Here is a 27,599-nt window from a genome sequence, read left to right as displayed (position 1 = left end):
CATTACTACACAAAATGCTTTAGTGAAAAAACCACTTTTTATTAAAGAGGAGAGAGATGTCTTGTGCAGTGGAAACCCACTCAAATGTTACAAGTTCAAGAGAAGTGGCTTAAGTTTCATCCCCTTCCCCTCTTTAATACTGAGGAAGGAGGGACTCTGGTAGGGGCTCTGTCCTTCCAGGCACTCTGCAATACACAGAGAAGCTTCCTCTGGGCTACTGCTTAATTTAAAAGGCTGCTAATAAAGTCTTTCGGTACATTTATTTTTTCATTTCACCCCCTGCTTATACCTAACCATTAATCAGCAAAAGATGTCAAAGAGACTGCATGAAAGCTGGGGTTTGAGGAGTAGAGAATGATCCTGTTTTAAACAGCACCAAGCAGGTTAGTGCAAGTTAACATTTAACACTCAAACTGTGGAGCCAGCAGTGGCCTTCAAGGTCAGATGGCTGCTGTGAACACATGGTCATAGTGAAACACCCCCTCAGAGACCCTATGCTCCCCAAATTCAAAAGCAGAAGAAGCCACAGCACATGGTAACACACCCATGGGGCAGGACAGAGAAAAGAGACTCAGCTTCAGAGGGGCAGGTGGCAAGACATTGTTTTGTTCAAGGTTTGTTAGCTTACTTTCTGGTTTTCCTCTGCACCCAGATTAGAAGGGCCCTGATGGCTCTGCGCTGATCCTTCACTGTAATGGACATGTTTCTCTCCACGCTGGGAGTGCTGGGGGATGTGTCTGATTCTGGACCACTGGGCCCAGAGGACAGGCTGGAGGAGGAGGAGTTCCTGTTGAGGTTGCCTGTAAGCTCCTTAATCTGTAATAAAAGGTGAAATACACAGTGTTCTGCTTTATCACTGGCTGCATCGTGTCCTTGTTTTCATGCAAACTTTAAAGGGATCAGTGCCATAGCTGAATTTTAAGTGATAATTATAAACCTGTTCATTTTAACTCTCAACTTGTATTTTACAAGCATGACAGCCAGCAGCAGCCCAGGCAACAGAAAGAGCAAACTCCCAGTTCAAGCCAAACTGCGCAAATTAAACAAAAAGCAAAGAAACATGTCCTTGAAAGAAAAGTTAGTTTAAATGAATTGTTCTCTTCACAGGAATTGCTTGAGTGAAATATTTTTCATCAAGAAATGGTGGCCTGCAGCAGCACTCCTGTCCTTGACCAGCACTGACATTTGAGACTCTGCTGCTTTTGGGTCGCCCCACCCCCGTGCCCGCTGCTGCCAGGGTGGCAGGTTCTGGTCACAGCATCTTTGCCTGTGAGTCTGCCTGGCCAAACTGGTTCTGTGCAGCACTGTTCACCCTCAGGAGCTCAGCCAGGGAGAGAGGCCCCAGTGCAACTTTGAGATCTTCCTTTTAACCTTATAGCCATTTTTAAAATCAGACCAAGAGAATGAAAGGGCCTCACAGTCTTATGAGAGTTGCAGAACCCTCCCTCCATCTCTCTCTGTCCATTAGAATTTGGGATTGTCTAGATGGTAATTTTCAAACTATGGGTAGATTAGGGAGCAGTTTTAATCTCAGCCTGGGGATGAATCAATTTTCAGGAATTGATAATACGTGTTATCAGTTCCAGGTCCTTTGAGATCTTTCATATGACCATGTATATCAGTTTGGAATTTTTGCTGTGTTGAGCAAGTCTCCAGAGAACAGTGATTCTAAATGGAATTTCCCACCACATTGGACCAAATCCAGTAAAGGTTATTGGAAATAAACTGTGACCTGGAACCATACCCAGGACATTGGTTCAGTTCCAGGGAATCTGGAACAGAACCCTGAGAAGGCACAGGAAAGAAGGAAAGTAGTAATCTGAAGCTCTAATTCAGGTCCAAGTTAAATGAGGGCTTAAATTGTCTCCAATTTACATCAAAATAGGTCCAATGAAGTAAAATGAAAGCAGCTGCAAGTATAAAATTAATGTATATTAGGAGGGGAAAAGCTCAGGTTTAGCATGATTAATTATGTTCTTTAGGATTAAAAACCAATTTAAAAATCAGTATTCAGCTGAAATAGATGGATACCATGAAGACTGATTACTTATGGTTAAAGTATTTAAATTTTATTACCTGAAAAAACAAGATTATATTCCATATTAGTCCAAGTACCAGAGAGGAATTTCCATCTGCTATTTCTGCTGCATCGATGCTAACAAGCTTTACCTGTAGGAGAGATCATAAATTCAGAGCCAAATTCAAAGCAGCAAGGTATGTACAAAAAATGCACTGAGACTACTGGGTATGTCCATACCACTGCTGCCACTGACAGGCCAGCAAAAAAGCAATGCTGCAATCTTGTATTAATGAACATTTCCCCTGATCAAATCACCCTTCTCCTGGAACTCCTCTCTGAAATCCCCAGGATAGTCTGCAGAACAGAAGTGAACTCAGTTCTGCATTTTTGGGACTACAAATGTGTTTCCTCCATACAAAAATAGAGGAAGATGGGACCCCACTCATAAAAAGTAGAGAGTCATTTCTCATACAAAAATCTAAAATCCTAGTAAGATCTGCTTGCTTCTTTTTTTCTATGCATCTCCTTTCTCCTTCCTTATCCCACCTTACACAGCTTGTCACAGAGTTCTGATTAAATCAGTTAGCAACGGATAGGGTTGCCTAACCCAAGCAAACTCTAGACTTTCCCACACTGAGTTTTTTTCCAGCTGATAACACCAGGATGTTATTCTCTTAGACAACACAGATTTGGTTTTGGCAAAGGTCACGGAGGAGGGAGGAGACAAGGAAGCTGTCAGTGCTGCACATGGCACCCAGCAGCCCATTTATCTCTGAGAATCCCGGACACGGTGAGTCACTCAGCAGGGCTCTACCCTGCTGCCCCAGCTCCACAGACACTGTCGGGCCCCACCCACTGGGGTTTAATGTCTAACCCTGAAGCTCTTGGCAGCCAAGGCATTTTGCCAACACTTTCATCACCGCCCTTCACTAACCGGTTTGGTTAAGCTGAAAAAAGGAAAGTAAAATAACTTTTTATCTAGTGGTTTGCACAACATTTTCAGTCTTAGCAAGAAGACACCTCTAGTTGTCATATTTCAAGGATCAGATTTCTTGCTAGCTCCAAGGTATTTGGCATGGGAAAACCTTTAAGACTTAGTCCATTTGAATAATAGTTTCTCCAAAATGGGGAGCAAGTCACATTTATCATTTCACTGCTTAGTGTGAGCTCTGTCCTCTTACTGCTGCTTATGTTTATCACCTAGCCCAGAAGAGAAACTCAGCTAGAAGATATTGACTGCTTACTTTTAAGGGAACAGGAAGTCCAGAGGAAAGTAGTTTTTAGCACTACTAATTAAAAAGCCACCTGCATTCAAGGTTCCTCCTTCCTAGCCTTGCTGATTGAGGACCTAGTGAGGTCCTGGCAACCAGATATGCTTCAGCTGCAGCTCTGCCAAGTGCTGGTACCAACAGAGAGAAATAATCTCATCTGCCAGTGGGCCTTAGCTGGATTTGGGTACAAAGCATCAACTGGGAAACTGTTAAGAAATATGGGAATATGTAAAATATTTCTTAGCAGTTCTACAGCAGGACGTGTAGACGTACACATTTAGGGCCAGATCAGCCCCTACTGATGGAGTTTCCATAGGGAGGCTGGAACACCTGCAAGTTACTGGACAACTTCTTGACCTTTCACATCCTCTCCTGGGGAAAAAGGCAAAGGATGTTAAACCTCCCACACCTACAAAGTCACAAAAGATGTGCTGAGACCTCATATCATGCTCATTCCTGCACTGGGGTTTGCAGCAGCTCTCCTGCATGACAAGCACTGCTGCTGGAGCAGGAGCTAAGCTCAGTGCAGGGAAGCAGCAAAGGGACACCAGTTGCTGTTGGAGCATCCCATACAAGGCAGGGTATTGCACACACTGATCCCTCCTCAGCCATGAAGTTTAACCTTGAATCCTTTATAGGAAATAGCCCAATATCTGTTTACTCTTTCTGAAGGATCCATGTATATGAATTGTTACATGGCTGGGGCTTCTCTTGACCCCATTACTCTCAACAACACACAGGCCACTTCCACAAGGCTTTGGAATAAACCCATCACAGGAGAAATAAAAGGAATTAATCATTTCCAACTACAGGGTCTGATCACACTTGGTCACTGTAGGAAGTATGCTGTGGTAGTACAGAACTGACTATGAGGGAAGTTATATCCCTGTAAGGCTTTGATTCCTGGAATTATGCATTTATATCATGTTCCCAGTTTCACTTTCTCCTGCTTTTGACTCATGATCAGCTGCTGCAGCAACCAGTTTACCAGAAAAATACATGATTTCTATAAGTGAAAGTATTTCTGAGAAAAGAAAGTCATCTGCCATCAGTGTAACTGAAGTAATGCCACTAAGACCCGAGTCATAAAAATTACTTGCATTTCTTTTTATTTTCTTTTAATATTGGGTTCCTGATCCTTTAATCCTGTTGAACTTAAACATTTAAAATGAGCAAATAATCCTTGCTTTAGACTCTGTAGGTGTTCTTGTTGTGCATTTTTATATGGCTTTTCAGCCTTGCTGCTAAGTCACAGCCTCTTGAGCAGTACACTTCTCTTGCATATAGGCAGCACATCAGATTAGCAACAATTACAACTTGCAGCACACATCAAGAGAAAATATTAAGACCAGTCTTTGAAAATACTCACGTTACTGTCCTCCAAGAACTTAAGTGCTTTGGCTATGTTGTTCAAACGAAAAATGCGATGGGTTGAAGATTTGTATTCGTGCATCTGGAAAAAAGAATTGCCACACTGTTTTTAAAACTGGTGGAATCATTCACCTCATCATACACAGCTTAAAACACTACAAGCACTGAGGCAAAATAAAGCTAAGGAAATCTATCTATGAAAAATTATTGCCATCTTTTGCGAGCAGTAGAATGCTTCAACTACACAATTGTAGCAAAACAGGGTGAGCAACCAAATTTCCTGGCTCCCCAGATGTTACCACTCTCTTGGGCCTGCCACATTGATTATTTATGTAATCACTCCCCAGCCATGTTCAGTCACAGGATCAGGTTTGCCTGAAAATTCATAATAAAAAATTTTCTTTTGTCTTGAATTAAATTTAATTATCCTAATTAGGAAGCATGAGCAGTTTTAATAGCAGGCACAGGCAGGTGGGAGGCAAAAACCTTCACTTTGGCAGAAATGAAAGACTCTGCATGCCTGTCTCCCTGCAATTCCACTTTGGCATACTGTTTTTATCCCATATGTGCAGAAACAGCTAACAAGAAATGCAGCCAGCTGACTTTACCCCCTTGTCTCACCTCCTCCCTGACCTCCCAAAGCATAGCCTGGGGTTTACCATGATGTATCTCCCCCTTCAATTCATTTCAAGCCTGGCCCTCAATGCAATCTGTAGGAATGCACATAGAGACACTGCTACTTCTGCTGCAGCTCTGCCAACCTTTAAGAACATTAAAAAATATTCTTGACTCTGAATGTGTGAGCACACATTCAGGGGGCATTCCTGCTGCAGGGTATGCAGGTGGTCAGTCACTACAGAGCATCACCAGGTGCATCTGCAGTGGTGAGACAGCTGCTCCTCTTACCCAAGTGTGAGAGCTCTGATGACAAGATTGATGGAGAAAGAAAACATTAAAGTCAACTGGGCATTTATATTTGCATTGGGTGTTCCATTTCTGGTATGTGGAACTTTACACAGCTCTTACAAAGAAAGGAGGAGAGAAGAAGTTTCTGATTAGTAAAGCTTTGCCCTGCTGATTGAGATGGTATTAGTAAGACTAATGAAACCTGAGTCAGGATACCAGAATGAAACTCAGGTTTCATTAGTCTTACTAATATGGTCTAAATCAATGAATTTAATTCATCTAATCAATGAATGAAACTCAGACCTACAGCAGGCATCAGAAGAGCTACTGAGTGTCATAATGATCTTAGACAAAATAGAAACAGAATTTAGGGATTTAAAAAATGATACAGCAAATATGTGTTTTCTTGGTAATGTAATTTGGGTAATCTCCAAATGGAATGTGTGAGCACTAAAGTATTAAATCCTTAAAAACCCTTCAGGGGTAGGAACATTAACACTGATCACACACCATTTACACCTCATTGTCATATTTCCTTGAAATCTACACTATAGCTCAGGACCCTGTAGCATAAGGAAATGACAACAAAGTTGCTGAAATTCTTACTACATTATGCAAGACATGGGCCCAAATTCACCCTTATTCCTTGAATATCCAGACACTGTTGCTTGTAACATACCAAGCTCCTAGGAATGCAGGTTTCCCCCTCTCTGTACATACCAGCTTTTGTCCTGACAGGACTTCCAGGAGCGCCATCAAGATTTTGCCATCTTGTATATCAATAAACAAGTCTTTCACTTTCAAAGGAGGCTTGCACTGTGAAGAAAAGAAACCAGGTAGTTTTTAAAACACTGCTTTTTGATAAATCATCATGATTTCAGAGAGATGGAAGGAGAATTTTACAAGACAGAGATACAAGAAGTAAATCATAGCCTGCTGTAAGAAAGAGCTGATTGTTCTTCACATTGGTGGCAGTTTTGACCTATGAATGTTGGAGCTAAAACTGAAATCAGACAAGGACTGATTCCAGATTTCCCATAACAGAATCTAACCCTAAACACTCTGCCTAAGGAATAACCACCCAGGGCTTGGGTGCTGGTCCCCCAGACTAAGACACGTCCAGCAGAAGCAAATACCACTTTGTGCAGAAATAAGCCCATGATCCAGCCAGCCACAATGTCCCTTCTCATGTGAAAGGCTTCTAGTGGTGCCATTCTGTCTCCCAGCATTTTCTAAGTACTTTGAAAAGCAACTTCTTGTATTGTGTCTCTCTTTTCTCAGCAAACTCCTCCAAAGAGAACCATCTCCTCACTTCACTACGGTGTTGGTAGATGTGTGCACTTCAAGGCACCCAGCCAAGCTCAGCCCTTAGGGGTAGTCCCAGCTGCAGCAATTGCAGTCTGCTCAGGTGCCACTCACTCACGTGTCCCTAAAGAACCCAATCTTTTCATCTTTGGTTGGGCAATGCTCTTCTGTTCGATTCAGCACTGCTCCTGGCAAACTGGGACCACACATTTTCATTACTGGTCTTTCATCTAGCCAAGAGACTAAACAATGCTCCATGAAATAAAGCAAAATATCTTTCCTTTCAAAATTAAATAACTTATCTGAAAGACTAAACCCCAAACACTTTCTATTCTTTCAGTACTTAAAGCAAGAACAAACAGAGCTCAGAAATTCAGACTACTCCAGATTATCCCATGATCAGCAGAGACAGATCCTCTCAAGAGATGACCCAAGAAGGATCACACCAAAAGTTTCCTGAAGAAGTACAAGAAGACTTCATTGATGCCTCTGAAAAAAAGAAGCCACTGTGCAAGAAGTGCCTCTTTGAGGATAAAGGCAGAAGACACCTTTCTCAGTGAGTCTCCTCAGGGAATCACCTGTAATTAGAGACAGCTTCAGTGAAGCTGTCTTTGTTTACATGGTTATGGTTATTACACCACTTCCAGGAAATGCATTAATAAAGCAAAAGGCTTTCACCCTTTCTCCAGAAAAGCATTTTTATTTGTTGAATCAGAGAGGAAAAAAAAAAGTATTCACTCCAGAGAAAGCTGACCTGCCCACAAAGGTTCTAAGACTTCATATGCCTGGCACACCAGAATTAACAGCACCCTTTCAGCCTTTTTCAGCCTTTTTCCTTCGGTAAATCAAAGATGTTCTTTGCAGTCATATATTTGACAACCCTTTCTGACAAGTTCCAAACCTACAGTTAGTTTAAAGCCCTGGAGCCTGATTCATGAAGGCATCATGTAACACTGTCTTCGTTCTGAGAGGCCCTTGGGAGCAATTGCTAGTCAAAACATTTCCAACTAGCCTTATTCTGATTTTCCAGTGAGATTTAGGAGGATCCCTTTATGCCTTCAAAAACACTCACTGCAGAGTAGTGGACTTAAGCAACTCTATATGTGATGCTTTTCTTCTAAAACCCCTTTACTGTGTCTGGAATACAATCACTTCTCAAGAACTACTAAACTGAGAGTCAGCCCAAACATAGTCCCACTCTGTACTTTTTGAAATTTAACTGCACTTACTAAAGCATTGTGAAGCTCAATCACCAGTCTGAGTAGATCATAAAGCTGGTCTCATTCTTAGATCCTGCACTAAGCATTGCTGCTGTCTCATTAATATCAGGATTTTTTTTTCTTTTCAACCTCAACACCAAAAAAAATCTCTGTGTGACAAACTACTCAGGAGAGGTAGCACTTATCTACTCTGAATAAGAACAGTATCTTAGGTTTAAGAGCCATACTATGGTGTCATTAAGAAACAATTACAACTTAAAGATATGATGTCCAAACATTAGCTCTCTGATGTAAGTGGATATGTGAAGATTCCATCATATTGCCCCCAATAACATGACTGATAAGGAATTACTGTTTTCCATCTTCAGATCTGGGATGAAGACAGGTTCTGAAGAACAGCTTTCTTTAGCCATGATTCCTTAGATGTTCAAACTTCCAGTTCAGAGAAGAACACAGACATCATCATCTCAGAGCCTCAGACATATTTGATTTTAAGTGGGTGCATTCTATGGGAAAATTCTACCCTCACGGTAACAGGCAATGGCATTAAAGATTTCAATGCACCTGAGATGATAAAAGCCAGTCAAGCTTTCATTGTGCCTGGAAATGAAGTTTAATTAATACAGAAACAGGCTTTGAGCTTCCACTCATTCTCCCCCAAAATGTGCACAGATGTCAACTTTGTTTCTAAAATTTAACTACTTTAGGGGAGTTAACTGCAATCTGTCTATAGCTATGTCCTTGTATCACAATATCAAGACTGTTTGTCAGTCTTACCTTTCCCAAGTGCAGGTTTATCCATCTGGTAAAGGTCCTCTTCTGTACATTTTCACGTTCAACTAGAAATATCAGAAACAAAAAACAGCACTTAACTTTCCAGAAGAGAGAAAACTGGTAGTAAATTTCAAAAACTGATGCACAAAAGAGTTAGAATTCATGAGAACTTGGTGAATAAAATGAATATATTCTAAATCAGGAGATATAAGGTCCAGTTTCAGTGTTTTATTCAATTTCTTTGACCAGACATGGGCTGTACACTTGTAGATGCATTTAAAATGCAGGAGGAAGGAATTTCTTAGTTTTGCAATCTTCAGTGTTCACCTTCTGCTAGGTGAACATTTATGTGCTGTGCCAGCTCTCCAGTGTTGTCACCCTCTGAGCTTGACCCTTCTGTGTCAATTTATAGGATTATTGCTCTGACACCCTCATGCAAATTGGGCTGGAGTGGATTCCAATGTATTTGCATGCCCAGGGAAACAGGACCAACACAGCACTTTTGTCTTCATTCTTATGAATGGAAAAGCCTCATGAAATCCCATCTTCCCAGTCTCTTAACCAGTGATTTAGAATCAAAATTCCAAGTCCCCAGGCTGAAGAATCATTTTATTTATATTGCAATACGACTAGGAGTGCTTGTCCTCGCCAGAACTGTGCTGTACAAACAGCTCTTGGGCCAGCTGAGGAGTTTTTAATCACATCTGCCATTTCCTGAATCCATTTCCATAGTGAACTATGGCAGGAGTGTAAGGGGAATCATATTACTGACCAGCTTTCATTTACCTTCTAATATAAAAGAGTAAACTATATATTTAATATAAATGAAGTAGAATGTCAAAGCAGTATTTCACTTTAAAGACAATTATTCTCAAGTGGTTACCAAGTTTCACTTGAATTAAGGAAATCTGGCAATTTATGAACAAAACCCATTAAAACTAGTAATATGCTAGTATTTCAATGTACTCATAGAGCATATCAAATATATTTTAAAACCATTTTGTGTTTCTTCAGCCCTACAAAAACAGCTAACCTATCTACTGGGAAATCACATTCTGAAAAAGTCTGGGTTGCTTTTATTGGTCAGATTGATTACAGGCCAAGCAGTAGCTTCTGTAAATCAAATTTTAATATTGTTCTTTTTGATCATTTGAACCAAAGGGTCAGCAGCCTCTAATCATGTGTATAACTGTTTTCCTTATTTTGATGCAGTGGAATAGAGCTTTTCAGCATGAAGTACATCTGTCACTGATGTCCATTCAGGCCTTTTAAGACGTCTTATTCCATAAAACCTGATTTTCTCCAAGAATGGTTAAAAAAAGTCATTACCCTTTAAGTGCTTTAGAAAACATAGAAAATGCCAAACTAATTATTGCTGTTGGCTTTTCTTTTAAAATTTCTTAGAAGAATGTGCAAAGATTTGAAACAGCTCTCTCCAAATGAAACTGTAAATTATATTAGGGCTCCGGAGTGTCTGTAAAAAACAGCCACAGCATTTACCACCTACAAATCTCAAAGTACAATAAACTGAGAGATGTGTCACATATTTCTTGGGCTTTGCTTTCTTCAGCACCTCAGCTTCAGAACTGGGTTTCCATGCACTCACTCCCACAGCCAGGGCTGAGCAGCAGAAGTGCTGTGTGTCACCCAGGGTGTAACTTCGACAATCGAGCTGTTAAAATTAACCTTGGACAGTGGGTGGAGGTTAAGCCAGAATTATTCCCAGATATGCTTCTTTCTGTTCAAATACAGGTGTACAGAACAGGCAGAGGAGCTAGCAGTAGGCAGCAGGGCAACCCATTAAACTTGTCTGAAATGCTGAGGAATGCTTGGATGGGCACCAGTGCCAGGCTTCAGAAAAGAAAAAGGGGACCTTATCAAATGGGCTGGATACACAGATTTCCAATGTCAACCAAAATCAAAAAGGAAACACAGAAAGGTTCACAGAAGCAACCACAGTGTTTTCTGGTCTCATCAGTGGCTTGGTTTCTTGTCATATTTTTCACCAGTCACTTTGGCAACCTTCACTTTAAGTGTAAATAAGGATGCAAAAGAGAGCTGTGTTTATTTACAGATCATCCATAAAACTGAGCACACACTGGCTCCTAATTTTGCTGCAGAAATTCTGCCATGATGCAAATCAGGAGTTGCACATATGCCTCAAAGGATGGGTGAGCCAAGCTGGTATTACTGCTTTGGGAAGCTCACACACCAAACATTAAAAAAAGGCACATTCAGGAAAGCACTTGCATACATAGACAGGTTTCTGAGATGAATTTGTCTCTATGGCAAACAGCTTCTTTCCAGGAAGAGTGATGACCCCAGAATGGGCACTGTTTGATTCTGTAAAATTCTAAAGCAACAGTAACTGGAAGGGGAAGAGGAAAGGAGAGGAAATGTGCTTATAAAATCCCTAAGGCACACAAACCCCTAATGCAGTCCATATGCTCAATGGCAGATTTAATGGGAAAAGTTCAGCACAGGTATTTACTGGTGTGTGCCTTTAACTGCTATTCTGCTCCAGCACTGTGGACCTCCCAGTTTCAGTACAGCCCCTCCTCTCTACAATCCTTTCATTTAAGATGATTGTAGAGACTCTATAAACTTTATGCAGTTTCTATAAATTAAATGGAATCTTTTTTTCTCCTTCACACCTAATATTATATGAAAGTGAAGAAAATCATTCAAGTCCAAAGTTCCTATACTTACGTATATAGTTTACTAAAACTGCACTGTGTTTACTGGGCAGCTAGAGAGCAATAACACTATTATAAAATAATAATTATAGCCACCATATGGCTGGCCCCTAAACAAATCCTACACTGGGAAAGAAGGATGCCTGCTGTGAGGATTGAATTGAAAGATGGAAGGTAAAAAGTCAGGAATTGACTTTTTGATTCAGCTCAGCTCAGACCTTGATATAAGAGAAAAATTATAGAGACAAATTCTGACCACTCACAGAAGCTGGGTCTTCCACACTCTTCCAGGAAGCCCAACTACAACATGCTTTCACAGGAGGGTGTAAGAGGCACAATGTTTTTATCAAAGTGCATGGGTAGGCACTGACAGGCATAAACTGCAACAATTTAGAGGGAAAGAAGTCACTGGAGAAGAAAAAGGTGTACTGTTAGGATTGGTGTACCCTATTGTATAACCCACACAGTTCTCTGCCCCACAGCTGTGTCCTGGAGGACAGCAGAATTTGGCTCAGCCCCAGTAACTGCACCCTAGTCAGTATTCAATACTCACAAAGATATACTGCTTCATAAAATCTTATGGCAAAGGCAACTAACTCCTCAAAGAGTAAAATTAAGCTACTTCAAAAACCACTTGGGCAGAATTCAGTGTTAAGCTGCTAATGCACAAGGGAGTTCTGCTGCGTTCCTGTGTGGCACTATTTCCTTCCCCACCAGTCTAGAAATTCCATGGGCATTTGCCAATGCCATTTCTCCCCCTCCCAAATGTCCTCAAAGGTCACTACTGTTTGCATCACCTGCAGGAAGCCAATCCCTAAGAGCCTCTATGTTCAACAGCAAACTGGAGATAGCAAATATTGATTTGCTTCTAAATACTATTTATTCTGTTGTTGTAGAACCAGTTATGAATAATCCTCTGAGGCACACCACCATGAGGCTGGGCACTTCAAGGAACTATGAAACATGGAAGCTGATTTGAGTAGAACACTTGTCGGTGTATAATTACATAGTTTCAGGAAACTGCTTGATTTGCATGTATGGATATTACTCCCAAAGCAAAGCAGAAGGTCACTTAAATTTGCTTCCAAACCTATTAGCATTTCATCTAGGATATGATCATCAAATGATGTTAAAACCTTCACAACAGGCCAAGCTGGCTTGTAGATCCACTTACAACTTACCTTCCAGACATCTTGCCAAGTTCCAGTTTTGTAATTAGCACAAAATCCACCTTCCTGCTTTCTACCACAAGCTCAGCCTCTATAGATACATTCACCATTAACAAGAAGCAAGTCTTCCAGATGGAAATGCTGGTGTTGGCCATCTAACTGTGACAGAGGATGCTTTAACCACCCTTGGCTGCAGAGGCAATAACTTGCCAGGATAATCACCCCATATTCACTTCATAAGTACCCAGTGGCCACCACAGAACCAGTTCCTAATGTACATGGCTCTGGATGTATCCCAGCATTTGCCAATGTCTTTGATCAGGAGAAAATGACACTTCTTATTACACAACAAAAATAGATGGGGAAATGTATGATAATTAAATACTACAGCCTAACTCCAAAGTGGAACGTGGTTCAGACACCCTAAGTCTTGGGAAATGCAAATTCCTCTCCTTCTGCCTTCCTCACCCCCAAACTCACGTTCATAGAGTTAAGCAATCAATCAGTCTCTAATGAACACACATTGAACAATCCACTTTTGAACTCCAGGCCACTAAATAAAATGAGAACTGGATTTTAAACCGGGTGTTCCTGCACTGTGACACAACTTAGGTACTTCTGATTACTAGGCATCATACTAAAAAATCTGAATACTCCTTTCTCTGCAAACAGTGTTCACAAAGGAAGCCAGACTGACATCTTAGAAAATGGATTTTACCTAAAAATGCTCATTTGAGATGATGATAGATGCAAGAAATTGCCTACAGGAAATAAAGCCCATGCCATTAGTTGGAGTACATGGTCAGGCACTGGATGCAGGATGCTGATGACAGATACCAGATACAGACAACCCATGGGAAGTACAGATCCTTGTCCAAGAGACCTTCTACTGTTCAAATACAATACCAGGAACAAAGTTCAGGTGCACAGCCCAAGGACAGAGCACATGTAAGCAACACATCTGGCACAGGGAGCATGATTAAAGGTGTACTGTAACAGAAGGAAAAGGGGGAGAGCAGGAGAGACTGGCTGTGGGGGTAGCAACTGACAGGAAAAAACTGGAGAGTTTAACATTAAATGTGTAAAGTAGGGCAGGGAAAAGTGCAATTAAATTTTGTACTTTTGTTTCATGTCAACACAGAGTTACATTAAACATATTGAACTATGAATGCTCAGAGACATAATTTCTATTAAATGTTTTCACAAGAGGATGAAAAAACAGCTCAAAACATTCCTCTCATATATTTGGTGCAGTCCAGCAACACTGCTCTGTGAATACTCAGTACTTGCACATAAAAATCTCCATATTTGTAGGAGTGTGAATTTTAAAGGCATAATCAAAATATAAGGAAAAATTTTAGCCAAATTGCCCACAAAATTAATTTTATAAGCTTATGAATTCCTATGAATTCTATATTTTCCTTGTGCTTAAGAAATCCCCAAACAGCTTAGAAGATTAATATAAATTTTCTGTTTGATCTATACAGGGGTTGGAGGCTTTGTTGTGTACCATATGCCAATTTGATGTAATCTGGAGCACATGAAATATTAAATCTTAAAAACCCTGGTTTTCTAAAGCAAACATTAACTACACTATATAACATGAGTCCGCTCTCAAGTTACCTCTTATGAACAGGGCCTCTAAGCCCTCCAGATGAAGTTGTTAAGTTAATTGTTTGTTGAAACTGACCCATTTATTAGGGTCCTTATTAAATTTCTATGGCAGGTGTTGAAAGCTTGAGGCTTTTTCATTCTATCAAAGTTGCAGAGTCCAAGTCTTATTGGTTCAAAATTCTTTAAAACTCAGGTTGGTGCTGCAGAACACAAACATTGTACGATCCCAAGCATTACATTTTCATTAGCTGCAGCTAAACAGGTTTCTTTTGGACTTCAGTGTCTGGCTATAGCAAAATATTTACTGCAGCAATTGGTATATTAAGATTACATGCACCAGACAAATACTACAAGATGAATATGAGATTTCTAAAAAACTCTTAGTGCTTCAATCCTCATAATGTCTGAGACAGATGTTTCTCTTGCCAAAGAATTAGATGAATTTACTTGTAAATTCTATTGGGCTTTGGAAGAGAAATCCTACATAAAATATTACTATTAGAGCTGATCAAAATAGCTTCCAATAAGAGGGATTTATATTTTCCCTTGAAAACTAATTTAGTAGTGGCAGATGGTAAAGATTCCCCTCCGTGTACCCTTCAACCACAAAGCAAACATCTTTGTTCACGTTACTCTTTATATACATGGGAAATGTTATTGAAAAGAATAACAAAATTTCTCATTTACATACCAGCAATGTTATGAAACAAAATCTGACAAGGTTAAAAAAGAGAAATGCAATTCTGTTCTGAACACTGAATGAAACAGACATCAGTGTATACCGTGAAGATTGCTGGACTCAAATAAAGTATTAACCAGGTTAAATTCAACAGGTTTGAAATTGATCTAAAAAGTGACTTAAGTGTTGATCCAGCAAGGGGTTTTCAGGCTGTGCAGGACACCTCTTGTGGTTTATTACACACTGTTCAAGGACCATAATACCTCCTTCTGTGTTTGAAATGAAACAGGGTTTGCTGTTACCAGCAGGTGCCATTAGGAGAAATGCAACAACAACCAATAACGTTGTGGTTCAAGAGTTGTTCCTTGCCCTGAGTTCCTGATGTTCCAGTGCTGCTTGCTGCACTGGTACTGGCTTCTCCAAATGGCTCACCTCCTGGGACTGAGGTCCCCAGCTTTGCAGTGGGCAAAATATCCCACCCCTGTCATTGCTGGCATATTGAACTCTGCTTTAAAGCACAATGCTTAACTTCAATTTCAACCTCTTGCACCTTTTCTACCTACTTGAGTATATTCAATCAGATCCTCTGTACTTGCTCAAAAATAAAATCAGGAGCACCCCTCTGAAACTAACAAAATCATAGTTGCCACATTCAGCCAGGTACCAGTTAGCACTATCTTCTTATCAGTTAGAGAAATGGCCCTTGAATAAAATTCACATTGACATGGTTTTACCAGCACAGACCATTCCCTCCCACATGGAGAAGTAGGTCCCACAACCATATCAGCATCTGTATCAGTATTCCATGTATCACTTCTAAGTGATCCCTGGAAAGATCTGCATTCTTAGCTTGTGGCATCTAAAATGAAAAATACATCATCCTCCAGAAACCATCCTACATCCAGCAAGTAAGGGCTAGTCACAGAGTCCAGTCCATTCCATCTCCACTTTGCATTTACCTTTATTTGTTATGGCAAACCTAGAAAGCTTCAACTGTGAAGCATTCCTTATTCTTCACATTTTTTCATTCCTAGAGAGGAAAAAAAATCCTTTTGGCTGGTTAACTTTGTTGAAACATCAAAATCTGAAATGCACTAAGATATTCTGCTATACATCATATCTGACAACAGTGCTAAAGCCTGAATAATTTGAGATGAGCAAAGAAGCCAAACAAAATCCACATTATGTTTCAGGGATATTTCTTGACACTCAGAATCAGATGAGAACTAGCACATGCCCAGAGCCCCACTGTTTCCTATATTTGTCAGTTAATGTTAACAGGTTGGTGTTTAGCTGTATTTTTATGCATTTGAAACCATTGTAATTAAATCTGAGAGTAGAATGAAGAAAGCACACGAGCAGGGGACTGGCAACACATCCACTTTCCACAGAAGAGTCCCAGGCAGTTTCCTGAGCTTCTTTAGACAAATTAGTCTTTAACTCTCCCTGTCATTAACCAGGACCTTTAAAGCACCACAGAAAGGCTGAGAAGACAACTGCCAGAGGCACATTATCTTCTTTGGAATTTGCCTTTACCTGTGGGAAACTTAAAAGACAGAAGTTTCATTTTCTAAAATCAGGTAAGGAAAGGCAACCATGAATATGTCACAGAACTACCTTGCAAAAGCCCTGAAATCACAAAGAATTGCTTGCTGGGGTGCTGGTGGCTTCTGGATTTCTCTTTTCTGCTTCCCCCACTGTCCCCAAACAACTCGAGATTACCTGGCCAATACATCATCCAAACCAAGGAATGCTTACAAAGCCTTCTGGACACCACTAGAAGATGTTCAGAAGTAAAACTTAGTTATATATTTGCAGAACTGAAAGAGCCAGAAAGAGTAACCCAGTGCAGGGACCACCAAAACCTAGTGGTGTGCTCAAGAAAGGGAGTGGCCTTGTGTGGATATGCAGAATCCAGAGCCACGCAGCCTTCTGCCTCTATCCCACTTATTCTTCCTTTTAATATCTCTTATCAAAGCCAATAAGCAGCACAGAAGAAATAGAGTGAGGAGCATGGTAATCAGGTGAATATTAGAGACATGCAGAAATACATGCAACTCTAAGAGCAAAAGATTGAAGAGATTTATGGAGATTAATATTTACTAGAGAAAAATTCTCTGGCTTTGGAGGAATAAGCAGATGCTTTGTTCATTGTGGGCCAGACATGTGATCTGAAGTAGAGGGTACAAGCCTCTTTTGGAGGGACAGAGAAGAACACAAAACCAAAAAACAGTGTAAGAGGTGGGAGCTACACTATATAAGGTGCTGTATTGCAGTGCAAGGCAACCACCCTTCAAAAATGGATGAAGGCAGACCATAGGCTGCCAAAGTTAGGCTAAAATGGATAAAAAGCTGAACTACGGTAGAAATCCTTTTTAGGATGCATTTTATAAAATGCAAGAGCCTAGCATACTCAGTATGCAGTACCAATACATACTCCTGAGAAGCTGCCATTTGACTTGAATGACCTGTTGGGAGGTATTCTAGGAGGCTTCAAGAGTTACTCCTGCTTTTCCAGAAAGGGTGGCTGCCACAGATGAAGGTACAGGCAGACTAAGGACGGCAAAATTCTAAGTGTTCAGTGAAGTCAATCATGCAGTCTCCCCCTGAAGATCCCAAGCCTGGCCCCTCTAGCACTAACACAGGCTGTGTGGGCAGCACAGCAGAAAGCCTGGTTCCCTCTGCACCCTGGTGAGCTGAAAGTCCTGAGTATTATTCAAAAGTGAGCAGAGAAATTACTTTTCTGAAATCAGCAGCCGTCTTTCCTTTGCTCCAGCAGGCTCTAAGACCAGGTTATAATGTATGAACATAGTTCAGAAATAATATTGGCACAGCTTACCAATTAATCAAAACTAGAACGTGTCAGACAAAATCTTGGACTGGGTTTGGATTAAGGCCTGCAGTAACACTCAGAATCCCAGTTTTCCCTGAGTCTCACAGAATGTGGAAATGCAGCCCTCAAGTGACTCACTGATGCTCTTGATGGAGCTCCACATTTTTAGCTATGTGCCTGAAGGCAGGTTTGAACAAATCTGCCAGGATGAAAACCCAAGGAAGAGCAATGTGTGTATGAGCTCTCTTGTTCTGAGGATCCAACAGTAAAATAGTTCCATTTTATGGCATTAAAACAATGTCATCAAAAACCACAGCACAGTGAGGGGTAGACACTTCATGCATCTTCAACACTGACACTGACATGCCTCCTCACTTTGCTATGAAACAGCTCACCCGTAGCTTCCAGGACAGCCACCACCTCTCTACCTTGGTAATTTTTGCAACTATTTTCCAAATTTCAGATGAGAACATGGTGGGAACCATGAAAATTCACACTCTGTCCTTCATAGCCAAAACATGGAACATCCACTTAGAAGGAAAGGCAAACGTAAAAGAATTTGGATTTTAGTGCCAAGCAAGTTGTTTATGGACATTTCCAAACACAAAATCTACCAGAGAGACATTCCTCATGTACAATTTTACCCATAGCAAGAAAATCTTCTTCCAAGCAAAACCCCCATTACTGCATAACTCTACGGTGTGTTTGCACTGTACCTTCAACCTCATCAGCTCTGTCATCCTCCTTATCAGACTTTTTCATCCCTGGGGACAAGACACAGCAGTGTCTTCTGTTACAAAGAAGCAAATGGGAGCAGCAAGAACTTCAGGGACCAATTATCATGCATGCAACAAGCCCTTCCTTTAATGCAACCTGCAGTGCTCATATGGCACCATCACATCTTTCCAAAAGCCAAGTTTAAAATTTAAAAAAAAAAAAAAGCTGATGGAAAGAACAGGCATTTTGTTGCTTTGATCTGTGTCCAGCATGCGTAACGATCCTGCCTGAGATGTGTTTAAGAGATACACTCCACAACAGGACCTAAACCATCTATTTGTTATATTAGCTTGTACTCAGAAGTTAATCTGATATTCCAGAGAAAGGCAGACCTTCCAATATACCTCATAGTCCCTAGCAGAGGAATTTTGGCACGGGAGGGAGGGCCAGCACAAGGGCAGGGTCAAGCCACATTCTGGCAGCAGAGCTGGCCCACTGTGTACAGCAGCCCTTGGCCCAAGAGCACTTACATTTACAAACACTATCACATGAGCTCACTCTTGCTCCCCTTGTTGCACTGCCTTGCACCTCACCCCAACCCCTAACAACAGGATTATGGTTAGTGCATGTTCCTCCTGGCTTTTTATCCATTTGCCATATCAAATAAGGAATGTTGTGCAATGGGAATAACTCAGAGCATGAGGGCTGACAGCATTCCTGCTGTTGGAGGAGTCAGAAGAGCTCTAATCAGTCAGCTTCTGTTCTGCCTCTTTTTCCTCTCTCTGACAGGCACACCTGGCAATTTCAGCCCAGAGGAATGCTGGTATGTGCTGGATATGGTTAATAGGTGATACCTCCACCTTCTTTAGGCCTCCAGTTACCTTTAGAGCTGGAACATGCATGCTCTCCAACAGGAAAAAATCAGCACCTTAGCCTCCGTTTTTCTTCAACCATAGGGAATGAGATGGATGGATGGATGGATGGATGGATGGATGGATGATGGATGGATGGATGGATGATGGATGGATGGATGGATGATGGATGGATGATGGATGGATGATGGATGGATGGATGGATGGATGGATGGATGGATGATGGATGGATGATGGATGGATGGATGGATGGATGGATGGATGGATGGATGGATGATGGATGATGGATGGATGGATGGATGATGGATGGATGGATGGATGAACAGCAGAAGAGGACACCAATGCTGTCAGGACCACACGCTCCAGTTCCTTATGGCAATCCTTAAGGAGCTGAACAATCCAGCAAAATAGGAAAAGACACCAAAAGCATAAGGAAGGCTGCACTGCACACAGACTCTGGTGTCTGAACACCTTGTCACCAGCACTGAGATCAGGTGAGCTAGTACCAGCACGGGCACTGGCACTGTGGGTGAATGGAATGACAAAATCTCCTCACTCAGGCCCTGCCTGTGCTCAGACCTAGAGATTTCAAAGCTGTTTTAAGAGTGTTTGTATATGACTTGTACAAATTCTTTTATAATGAAGGCCAGGTATCTCACAGAGCTGTGCTAGAGCCAAGACAGAGCCATTCTGCCTATTGTGCCTTTGCAGCTATGAAATGACTTAAACAAACAAAACATTTCAGAAATATGAGCCATGACTCATGGATTTTGAGAGCTAGAGTTCACATATCCCCATTGTGTGTCATTTTGAGATCATGGAAAGACATCATTAAGTATTCCAAGGACTCTGGCAGGCTTGAAGTGTGCATGGCAATGAGCACCATCAAAGCACTTGCAGCACCCATAGTACAAGCAAAGTCAGAGCAGAGAATGGGTAATCATGACTAAAACATGATCATACAGTCAGCTCCCCTCAGGATTAGAAACACAATGAAATCTTCATAGAAAAAAAAAAAATCAGGAATGCAACAACCTGATTGCAGCCTCTTGCATGACAACAGGGAAACATCAAGTCTTTAAGAAAAAGATACTACTTTGAAACTGAGGTATCATTAAAAAAAGTAAGATGACTCTCAATGCAAAACAGCATTTAGACTCTGTTACAAAATAGTGCTAGGAAGGTTATGAATACCAGAGTATGACCTCTATAAAAACATCCTGTGCAAGGTATGTCAAGGAGAAGGCTCAAAATCTTAAATGCCTGTGGGAATTCCTTTCAGGCCTTGGGTAAATTTTCATGCTCTGTGCTTCTCATCTGTAACAGTGCAATCACTCACACTTTGAAGCTAACTTGAAATTGAACCCACAAACACTAACAGCAAAGTCAGGCCCTATTGTTTAGTAAATAAGGAATTCATAAGATTACTTTCATCATTCATCTATCCAACAACACCAAAACTGCTGATCAATAACATCATTTGCACAGCCAAGGAAGGAATGCCAACAGGAGTTGATACACCAGTGTGCCTCTCTTGTGCTGGCTTTGTTTGCACCTGCATATTGACCCCAGTGCAGTAAACTTGTAAAGACAGGAACACCTTTTGCCTACTAACCTGGAAGTTACTGATACTGGAAGTAACAGAGGAGAAAATGTTACAACTGAACTTCATCAGCAGGCCATTCCTCCCTTGCTCACCAACATGACATTCATAAGAAAGTCACCAGAAAAGTCAGGATGGGAATTTTGTTTTAATGTAACTTCACAGACACTTTTCATGGTTACCCTTTAGTTTATTTTTTCCATTAATAATTATGACTCAAATTTAGCTGTAAGAATGACTTTGAAAATATACCTTCTCTATTTCAATTTATTTCTACAGCTGCAGAATTACATTGTTTAACTTTTCTTTCTTAAGTGGATTTCCTTTGGCTTTGACTCCCATTTAATAAAGTGACGAGTTTACTGAAAACAGCCTTTGCAGTTTCAGTGGATTAGTAGGGTAAAGCCTAACTTGATTGAAAAATAACTTTGCTCCACGTTGCTTTACTGCCAGTCAGCTCACACTATTGCCTACAGCTGCATCTGGCTGACAGACCAGTAATTTCACTTTTTGTTTGTTTTTGAATGGTCACCAACAGCCACACCAATGACATGAACACTCTTCATTTTCTGTGGTGTGTGCAGAGTAGGTGGGATTCCTCTAAGTGGAGACACATTGTCAGAACAGGGCTTTGCTGCTCTGCTGGAGATCAGCAGCTGATAAATGCAAAGAAAGCATGTATGGACCAAAGACAGCAATATAATTACTTACAATTCCATGCCAGATGAAACACGTGGGTGGCAATTAAGTACAAAAAGCTTGTCAGAAATCCCTAAGCACATAATTTAATCAGGATTTGATGCTATGACACCACAACATGCAGCACATCTCTTCAAGGGCTGCAGAGCCTTCATTCCTCACTCATCTCACATCCTGCAGCGTTCTGGGCACAGCTGTGTCCCACAGAGGATCTTCCCTGACAGCACCCACAGCTCAGGATAAGCATCAGGATTTAGCTTTTATTTGTCTTCTAAAACAAACAGATTTAATCTGTAGATCATTTCATTACAAATAAAATAATAAATAACAGTTACTCTGCTCTTTCAACATTGAAAAGGTCTAATTTTGTAGCTGTTTTTGTAGGATGGTCACATTAAACCTCACATGTGTAAGCAAACAAAGACACTTTCACATCAACAGATGAGAAGAAAGGACCATGGGTCATTCAAGTTCGCAAGACAAATTTTGTCTTCCTCTCCTACCTTGACCAGAAAATTAAAAAATGGAGATAAATGGTGGCTTTTACGAATGCCAGTATTGGCTCATATGTCTCTGCTGGAAAAACAATAATCAATTTATTTACTTCTGTGACCATTAAACATAGGATTTTAAAGCTTTATTATATAAATCCTTCCACTTAGACACTTTCAGCCAACTCTCTCCATTAAAAAAAAATAAAAAGATACAAACAGGTATAGAAGTACGATTATATAGCAAAGGACATATTTTTGTCACAGACAACATGAAGAGAAATAAAAACTTTGAGTTCATGAACAGATTAAAATTTTCAAAATAATGACAAAAAGTACTTAGACAATTTCAACAGAGATCTCCTTGCATAAAGAACATAAACTTTGCCCACTAAGTGAGATACAGCAGTCTCCTAGAGAACTTCACTGGTAAGGAAGCTGCCAAGGGGTTAACAAATGAAATCATCTGGCTTCAGAAGGAATTGCCAGTCAAAGGAAAAACCTTCTGCTGGTATAAACTGACCCTTTTCCTCTGGAGTTTTAGACACTTATAAAATTGATCCATGCAATTTCAGGGTCAAACATAAGAAATTATCATTGTTCTGATTTTACAAACAAGTTACATTTGATTGATTTGTCTGATGTCATACAAGAAGCCAAGTTACATCTCAAGCCTTGCTCTTTTAAATCACACTTTGCATGGTATGCCAGGGTCTGCTTGGAAAGCACTGATTTGATTTGAGTTGCTGTGCAAGAGATGGATCTTTGAAATGCAGCTTGCGTGGGCCCTTTTCTTAATGAAATCCACAGAGATACTGAACTCCACAGTGAAAATAGGTTTTTCCATACAGGTTTGAAGCGAATGAATTTGGAGCAGAATGTACTTGCTATAAAAAGTAAGGGGAAGAAAAAGTCTTCAAACTTAACATTTGTCCCAAGAGTCACATAAAATTTCATGTCTCAGGGTTGTCTTCCAGGGAAACTAATGTTTCCCTGGAAACATGTTTCTAAATACAGTTGCTCCACTCACATCTTGTACTAACAGTTTGTTCCTCAACTACAGAGATGGGCTAATCAATGCTGAGTTATTATCCCTGAAACTTGCCCACTCAAGTTAAATCCCACAATTTCTCAGGATCCACCTATTTTTAATAACTTAATGTAACAACATTATGTAACAACCTGTGGTTCAAGTTACTTCCAAAAGTCAATGCATGCAAGTCCTCATCTCATACTTTAGCAGTAGCCCTAAAACATTTTTAACCTCTGGCACAAAAATAGAGATGCACTACTAATTACTCCTCAAGTCTGAGACAGCTGGTGCTCAGCCAGCTCTGGTACCAGAGGCACTCCAGGAGAGGGAAAAGTATCCTGACTTCATATCATGCCTGGCACATTGGAGCACCAATCACTTGGAGAAGCAAGATCCAGTTGAGCTGCACCAGTTAAGCTATGATGAATTACACATTTCTGAGGAGCTCCTGGGAACCAGTGCAGGAAATCTGTGAAGTCACCGTGGTGTCTGGTTTCAGGAGGAGGAAATCTGTGAAGTCACCGTGGTGTCTGGTTTCCCTCCTTATCCAGGCACTAATGTAAGCATTAGTCCCAGTTTCCTCATGGATAAAGCATAAATGCTGGTGAATATTTCACTTCTAGAGTGCAAGAAGAAGGAGCTGCCTATTTCCAGCACTCCTTCTGGTTACCCTGCATTGAACTTCTTGCCAATATCCACCTACAACCAGGAGGCAGTGCGGGTCCTGGCCTGCTTCCTAACAAGATCTCCAAGTTGCAGTGGGTTTGGCAGAGTGCTGTCTTGTGTCTTGTGTCTCTGCCTAGGAAGAGCTGGCTCTGAAAAAAAGTCTATGGGTGATACCAGCCTTTGCCCTGTCATCTTTATGCTTTACCAGAACAGAGGTGCTGGAACACCTCGTGCTAATCTCTAGTGACTACTTACCTGGCAGATGGATATTTCTGGTGACAAATAATTCTTTTATCTTTTGATACAAGAGTGGTGGCAAGAGTAAGATTATTTGATCTGAAGAAATGAAGACTTAGAATTTGACAGAACAATTTTTTGCTCTTTGTGTGAGGTGTCTCATGAGTGGCACTGAGAGACTAATTTGCTGTCTTTCCCAGCAAAAGAACTAAGGAACATCAAATGAAAACACCAGGACACAGGTTTAAAAACAACAAGGGAATTGTCTCTTCACACATTTGCACTGTTGAAGTCCTCACAGCCAGATGCTGAGGATTCAACACATTTAGTGAGAGCTTAAGGGAAGGCACAGTCACTGAAGGGAAACTCACCCATGTTGTTCACCAGCAAATTCCCTCTTGGCTCTGGAAGTCTCTGTTCTGCAAATGGTTGCAGACTAGATGAGGAAATTGTGAAGACTCTTGCCCTTTTCTCATAACTAGGTACCCCTTTGGCATTGTCAGAGATGCTTGGCTGGGCAGACCTTTGTGTGAACATGCCCCCAGCACAGTCCCTGTCAGGTACTGCAGTGGGTGAGTCTCAGCTGTGGGACAGGTCAGAGAGAGCCTGGGCTGAAGGCAAGCTGACATGGTCTAGGCTGAAGAAAAAGACCCCTTTGGATAAAAGGCCCTGAGAGGTAGAGAAAAAGTGAGAAACCTTTGCTTTTTCACACTTGTATAGCAAGGCAAGAGCCTTGGGTTTGGTTTTCCTTTTAACTATTGCCTGCTTTGTCCAGTCCACAGTATGACTTTCACCACTACAGATAAATAGATGATAGCTACCATACCTGACAGCAATTTAAAGTCTTCTTTGCATGACCTTGTATGGTCCCACCCTTAGATGGACTGCAATATTAAGAAACAAATCAGGGAGAAGGAAGGACCTGGATAAAACAACACTTTTATCTTCCTGCTCCAGGAGCCTTTCACTCACTTTTACTGGTAAAAACTAATACACCTTGTTAAAGTCAACTGCTTTAACAAATTACTTTATTAATTTAAAATGCACTAACCTATTTCTGAAACAGCTGGCCTTGTTAAACCAGCTGTCTGTTATAAAACAGCAGTGAAGAAACTCTGCAGTGTCTGAGACAGTGTAGCTATCACAGAGCCCATGGCTGGGAGACAAGTATTGCCATCCCAAGCTGGACACACAGAAAATCCCCTACAGTAAGCATAAGAACCAAAGCAAATAAATAGGTCTCCTGTCCCACCCTGAAGGTTGCCACCTCCCAGTGCTTGCCAAGGAAAGCACATTCCAGATACGGGGCCCTTCCTGACTGCCACAATTACTCCCAGAAACAGGTCTAATCCATCAGGCTCCAGATCTCTGTGGGAAATCAAAAGCCAGAAATAAAGTCAGGAAAGTAACACAAAATTATTCTCAGACAGGTCACCACAGAGAATATTTTTAAACCAGAAACAGTCTGCTCAATGTGGACTAGAAGCAAAGAGCAGCTACTTTCTCTTACCCTCACAGTGAGCACTGTTTCACTGATGCAAACATCTTCTGGAGATTTATTTCTCCATCTCCTTGCACATAGGTCTATCTTAGCCTGACCCCTGGTTCCTTCCTGGAGATCAGAAAATGACACTTCTGCCTGCTTTGCCTAGGGCTGTCCCTGCTTTCTCTTGGGCTGACTAGGTTGTATGAACACCCCTCTTCTTTCCCTCCCTGCATGAGGAGAGCATTTTGTAGTGAAGCAGGTCTGCTGAGCAGCTAGGGATACAGAAAATGCTGCTATTAAAGGTTTTCCTAACAATGCAACTGCTTGACAGACAAGGTCACCATTGTGTTTACTTGTTTTAAAAAGTAAACACTACAACATCAACTGAGTGTTTGTAAAGAAAACTGCTGCTTCCAGGCATGTCAGCATCTACTGTCCAATGTCCTTGCCTTGGGCGTGTAAGAGCATCCTGGCACTTCTGGAATAAGCTCTGGGCAGATAAGTTATCAGTCAAAGACAAGAAGAAAGAATTTTAAGCAAAGAATTTGACTCTGATAAATTCTGTGGGTGTGGTGATATATGAGAATGTTCTTTCAATTTGAAGCATCTCATTGCTGCCTCTGTTCTTTTCTGAGGGGGAAAAAAAAGGTGTTTCTTAACTGGTATTTTTTTTTAGGAATTGTGCCTGGAGCAAAAGAGAATACCACAGTTATCAATAAGGACTCTGTGTTCCTCTTACTGAGGAAGCAGCTCAGTCCCCAAGTGCTGTGACTACTCATGGCCTATGCACAAGGTGCATATCCAAGCACTTTTCCCACAAAGCCACCTGTGCTGCACTCTCAAGGACACATTCCCTTCAGTCTATCTGCCACCCCTTGCAGTTCCTGGGCAGGAACTTCTCACACTGCAGTCCTTGCACCTCAAATGATCTGCACTGGTCTGGACACACTCATCAGCAGTTTCTTATGGTTTGGAGACTTTGTATTCACTTCAGACATAGAACTGAGAAGATAGAATTGTTTTGCATTAAGGAATGCTGTCAGCAATCCAGTTTTGGGGAAGACCTTTTTTTAAAAAGTTTATAGTTTCCCAAGTTGCAACATGGACCATGAGAAGTTGATGGTCAATTATGGCACACCTGAATTTCTGCCTTCAGTTTGGAAGCACCAGCTCATGCTTACCTTTAAATGTCCTTCTGGTTCTTGCTCAAAATTGTACAATAATGTGCCTGAAACCAAGCTACAGTGTCTGCAGTTGTCTGTACTGAAGAGTACAGACAGGTGTACAGAGTACAGGTGTTCTAGCTGGCTCTGCACACCAGTGTGCTCTTTCTGGGTGAACCCCCATTCTCGTGAATCCCTCTGTGCCCTAAACAGAGTTGGTGGTATGAGTGGTATCAGACATATCAGTCCTTGGAAATGGATCATTTTTGTCCTCTACTCTGCTGCTTTAGAAAAAAAGGGAGTTCCTTTCTCGTTAGGAAGTTACAGGTGCAGTGAGCCCTAATTCAAACCCACATGTCCCCTGGGTGCCTGTTTGCAGAGGCACGTCCTTGTGCTCCACATGGCTCCTGTCAGTGTCCCACATCACTGTCCCAGATTTGTACCCTCCTGCCAATTCCTCTCAGAACTGCAGAGGTGCTGGGTTAGAGGTGCTCACAGCCAGCCCAGCTCTGTTGGGATGATCCCCATTTGCAGAGGTGCTCACAGCCAGCCCAGCTCTGTTGGAATCATCCCCATTTGCAGACGTGCTCACAGCCAGCCCAGCTCTGTTGGGATGATCCCCATTTGCAGAGGTGCTCACAGCCAGCCCAGCTCTGTTGGGATGATCCCCATTTGCAGAGGTGCTCACAGCCAGCCCCAGCCCAGCTCTGTTGGGATGATCCCCATGTGCTGAATCCCCAGTGCAGGAGGTCCCCGGGTGCAGCAGCGGAGCAG

At 41.4% G+C, this 27,599-nt stretch overlaps 1 protein-coding gene across 1 annotated transcript in view; it reads right to left on the bottom strand.

The window, feature by feature from the left end:
* The window catches only part of CLMN (calmin), a 76,266-nt gene that overhangs the window by 16,741 nt on the left and 31,926 nt on the right, over positions 1-27,599 (bottom strand). Inside the window, exons 2-6 of the mRNA XM_071426551.1 lie at positions 8,871-8,932; positions 6,289-6,384; positions 4,661-4,744; positions 2,077-2,169; positions 629-816 (exon numbers count right to left, since the gene is read on the bottom strand). Coding sequence (XP_071282652.1) covers positions 629-816; positions 2,077-2,169; positions 4,661-4,744; positions 6,289-6,384; positions 8,871-8,932 — 523 coding nt within the window. The remainder of the gene's footprint in view (positions 1-628; positions 817-2,076; positions 2,170-4,660; positions 4,745-6,288; positions 6,385-8,870; positions 8,933-27,599) is intronic.

The sequence above is a fragment of the Agelaius tricolor genome, unplaced genomic scaffold (genome assembly GCF_023055355.1).
Source record: "Agelaius tricolor isolate 1412-34295 unplaced genomic scaffold, bAgeTri1.0.p SCAF_5, whole genome shotgun sequence".
NCBI lineage: Eukaryota > Metazoa > Chordata > Aves > Passeriformes > Icteridae > Agelaius > Agelaius tricolor.
This window is presented reverse-complemented; position numbering and strand designations above follow the sequence as displayed.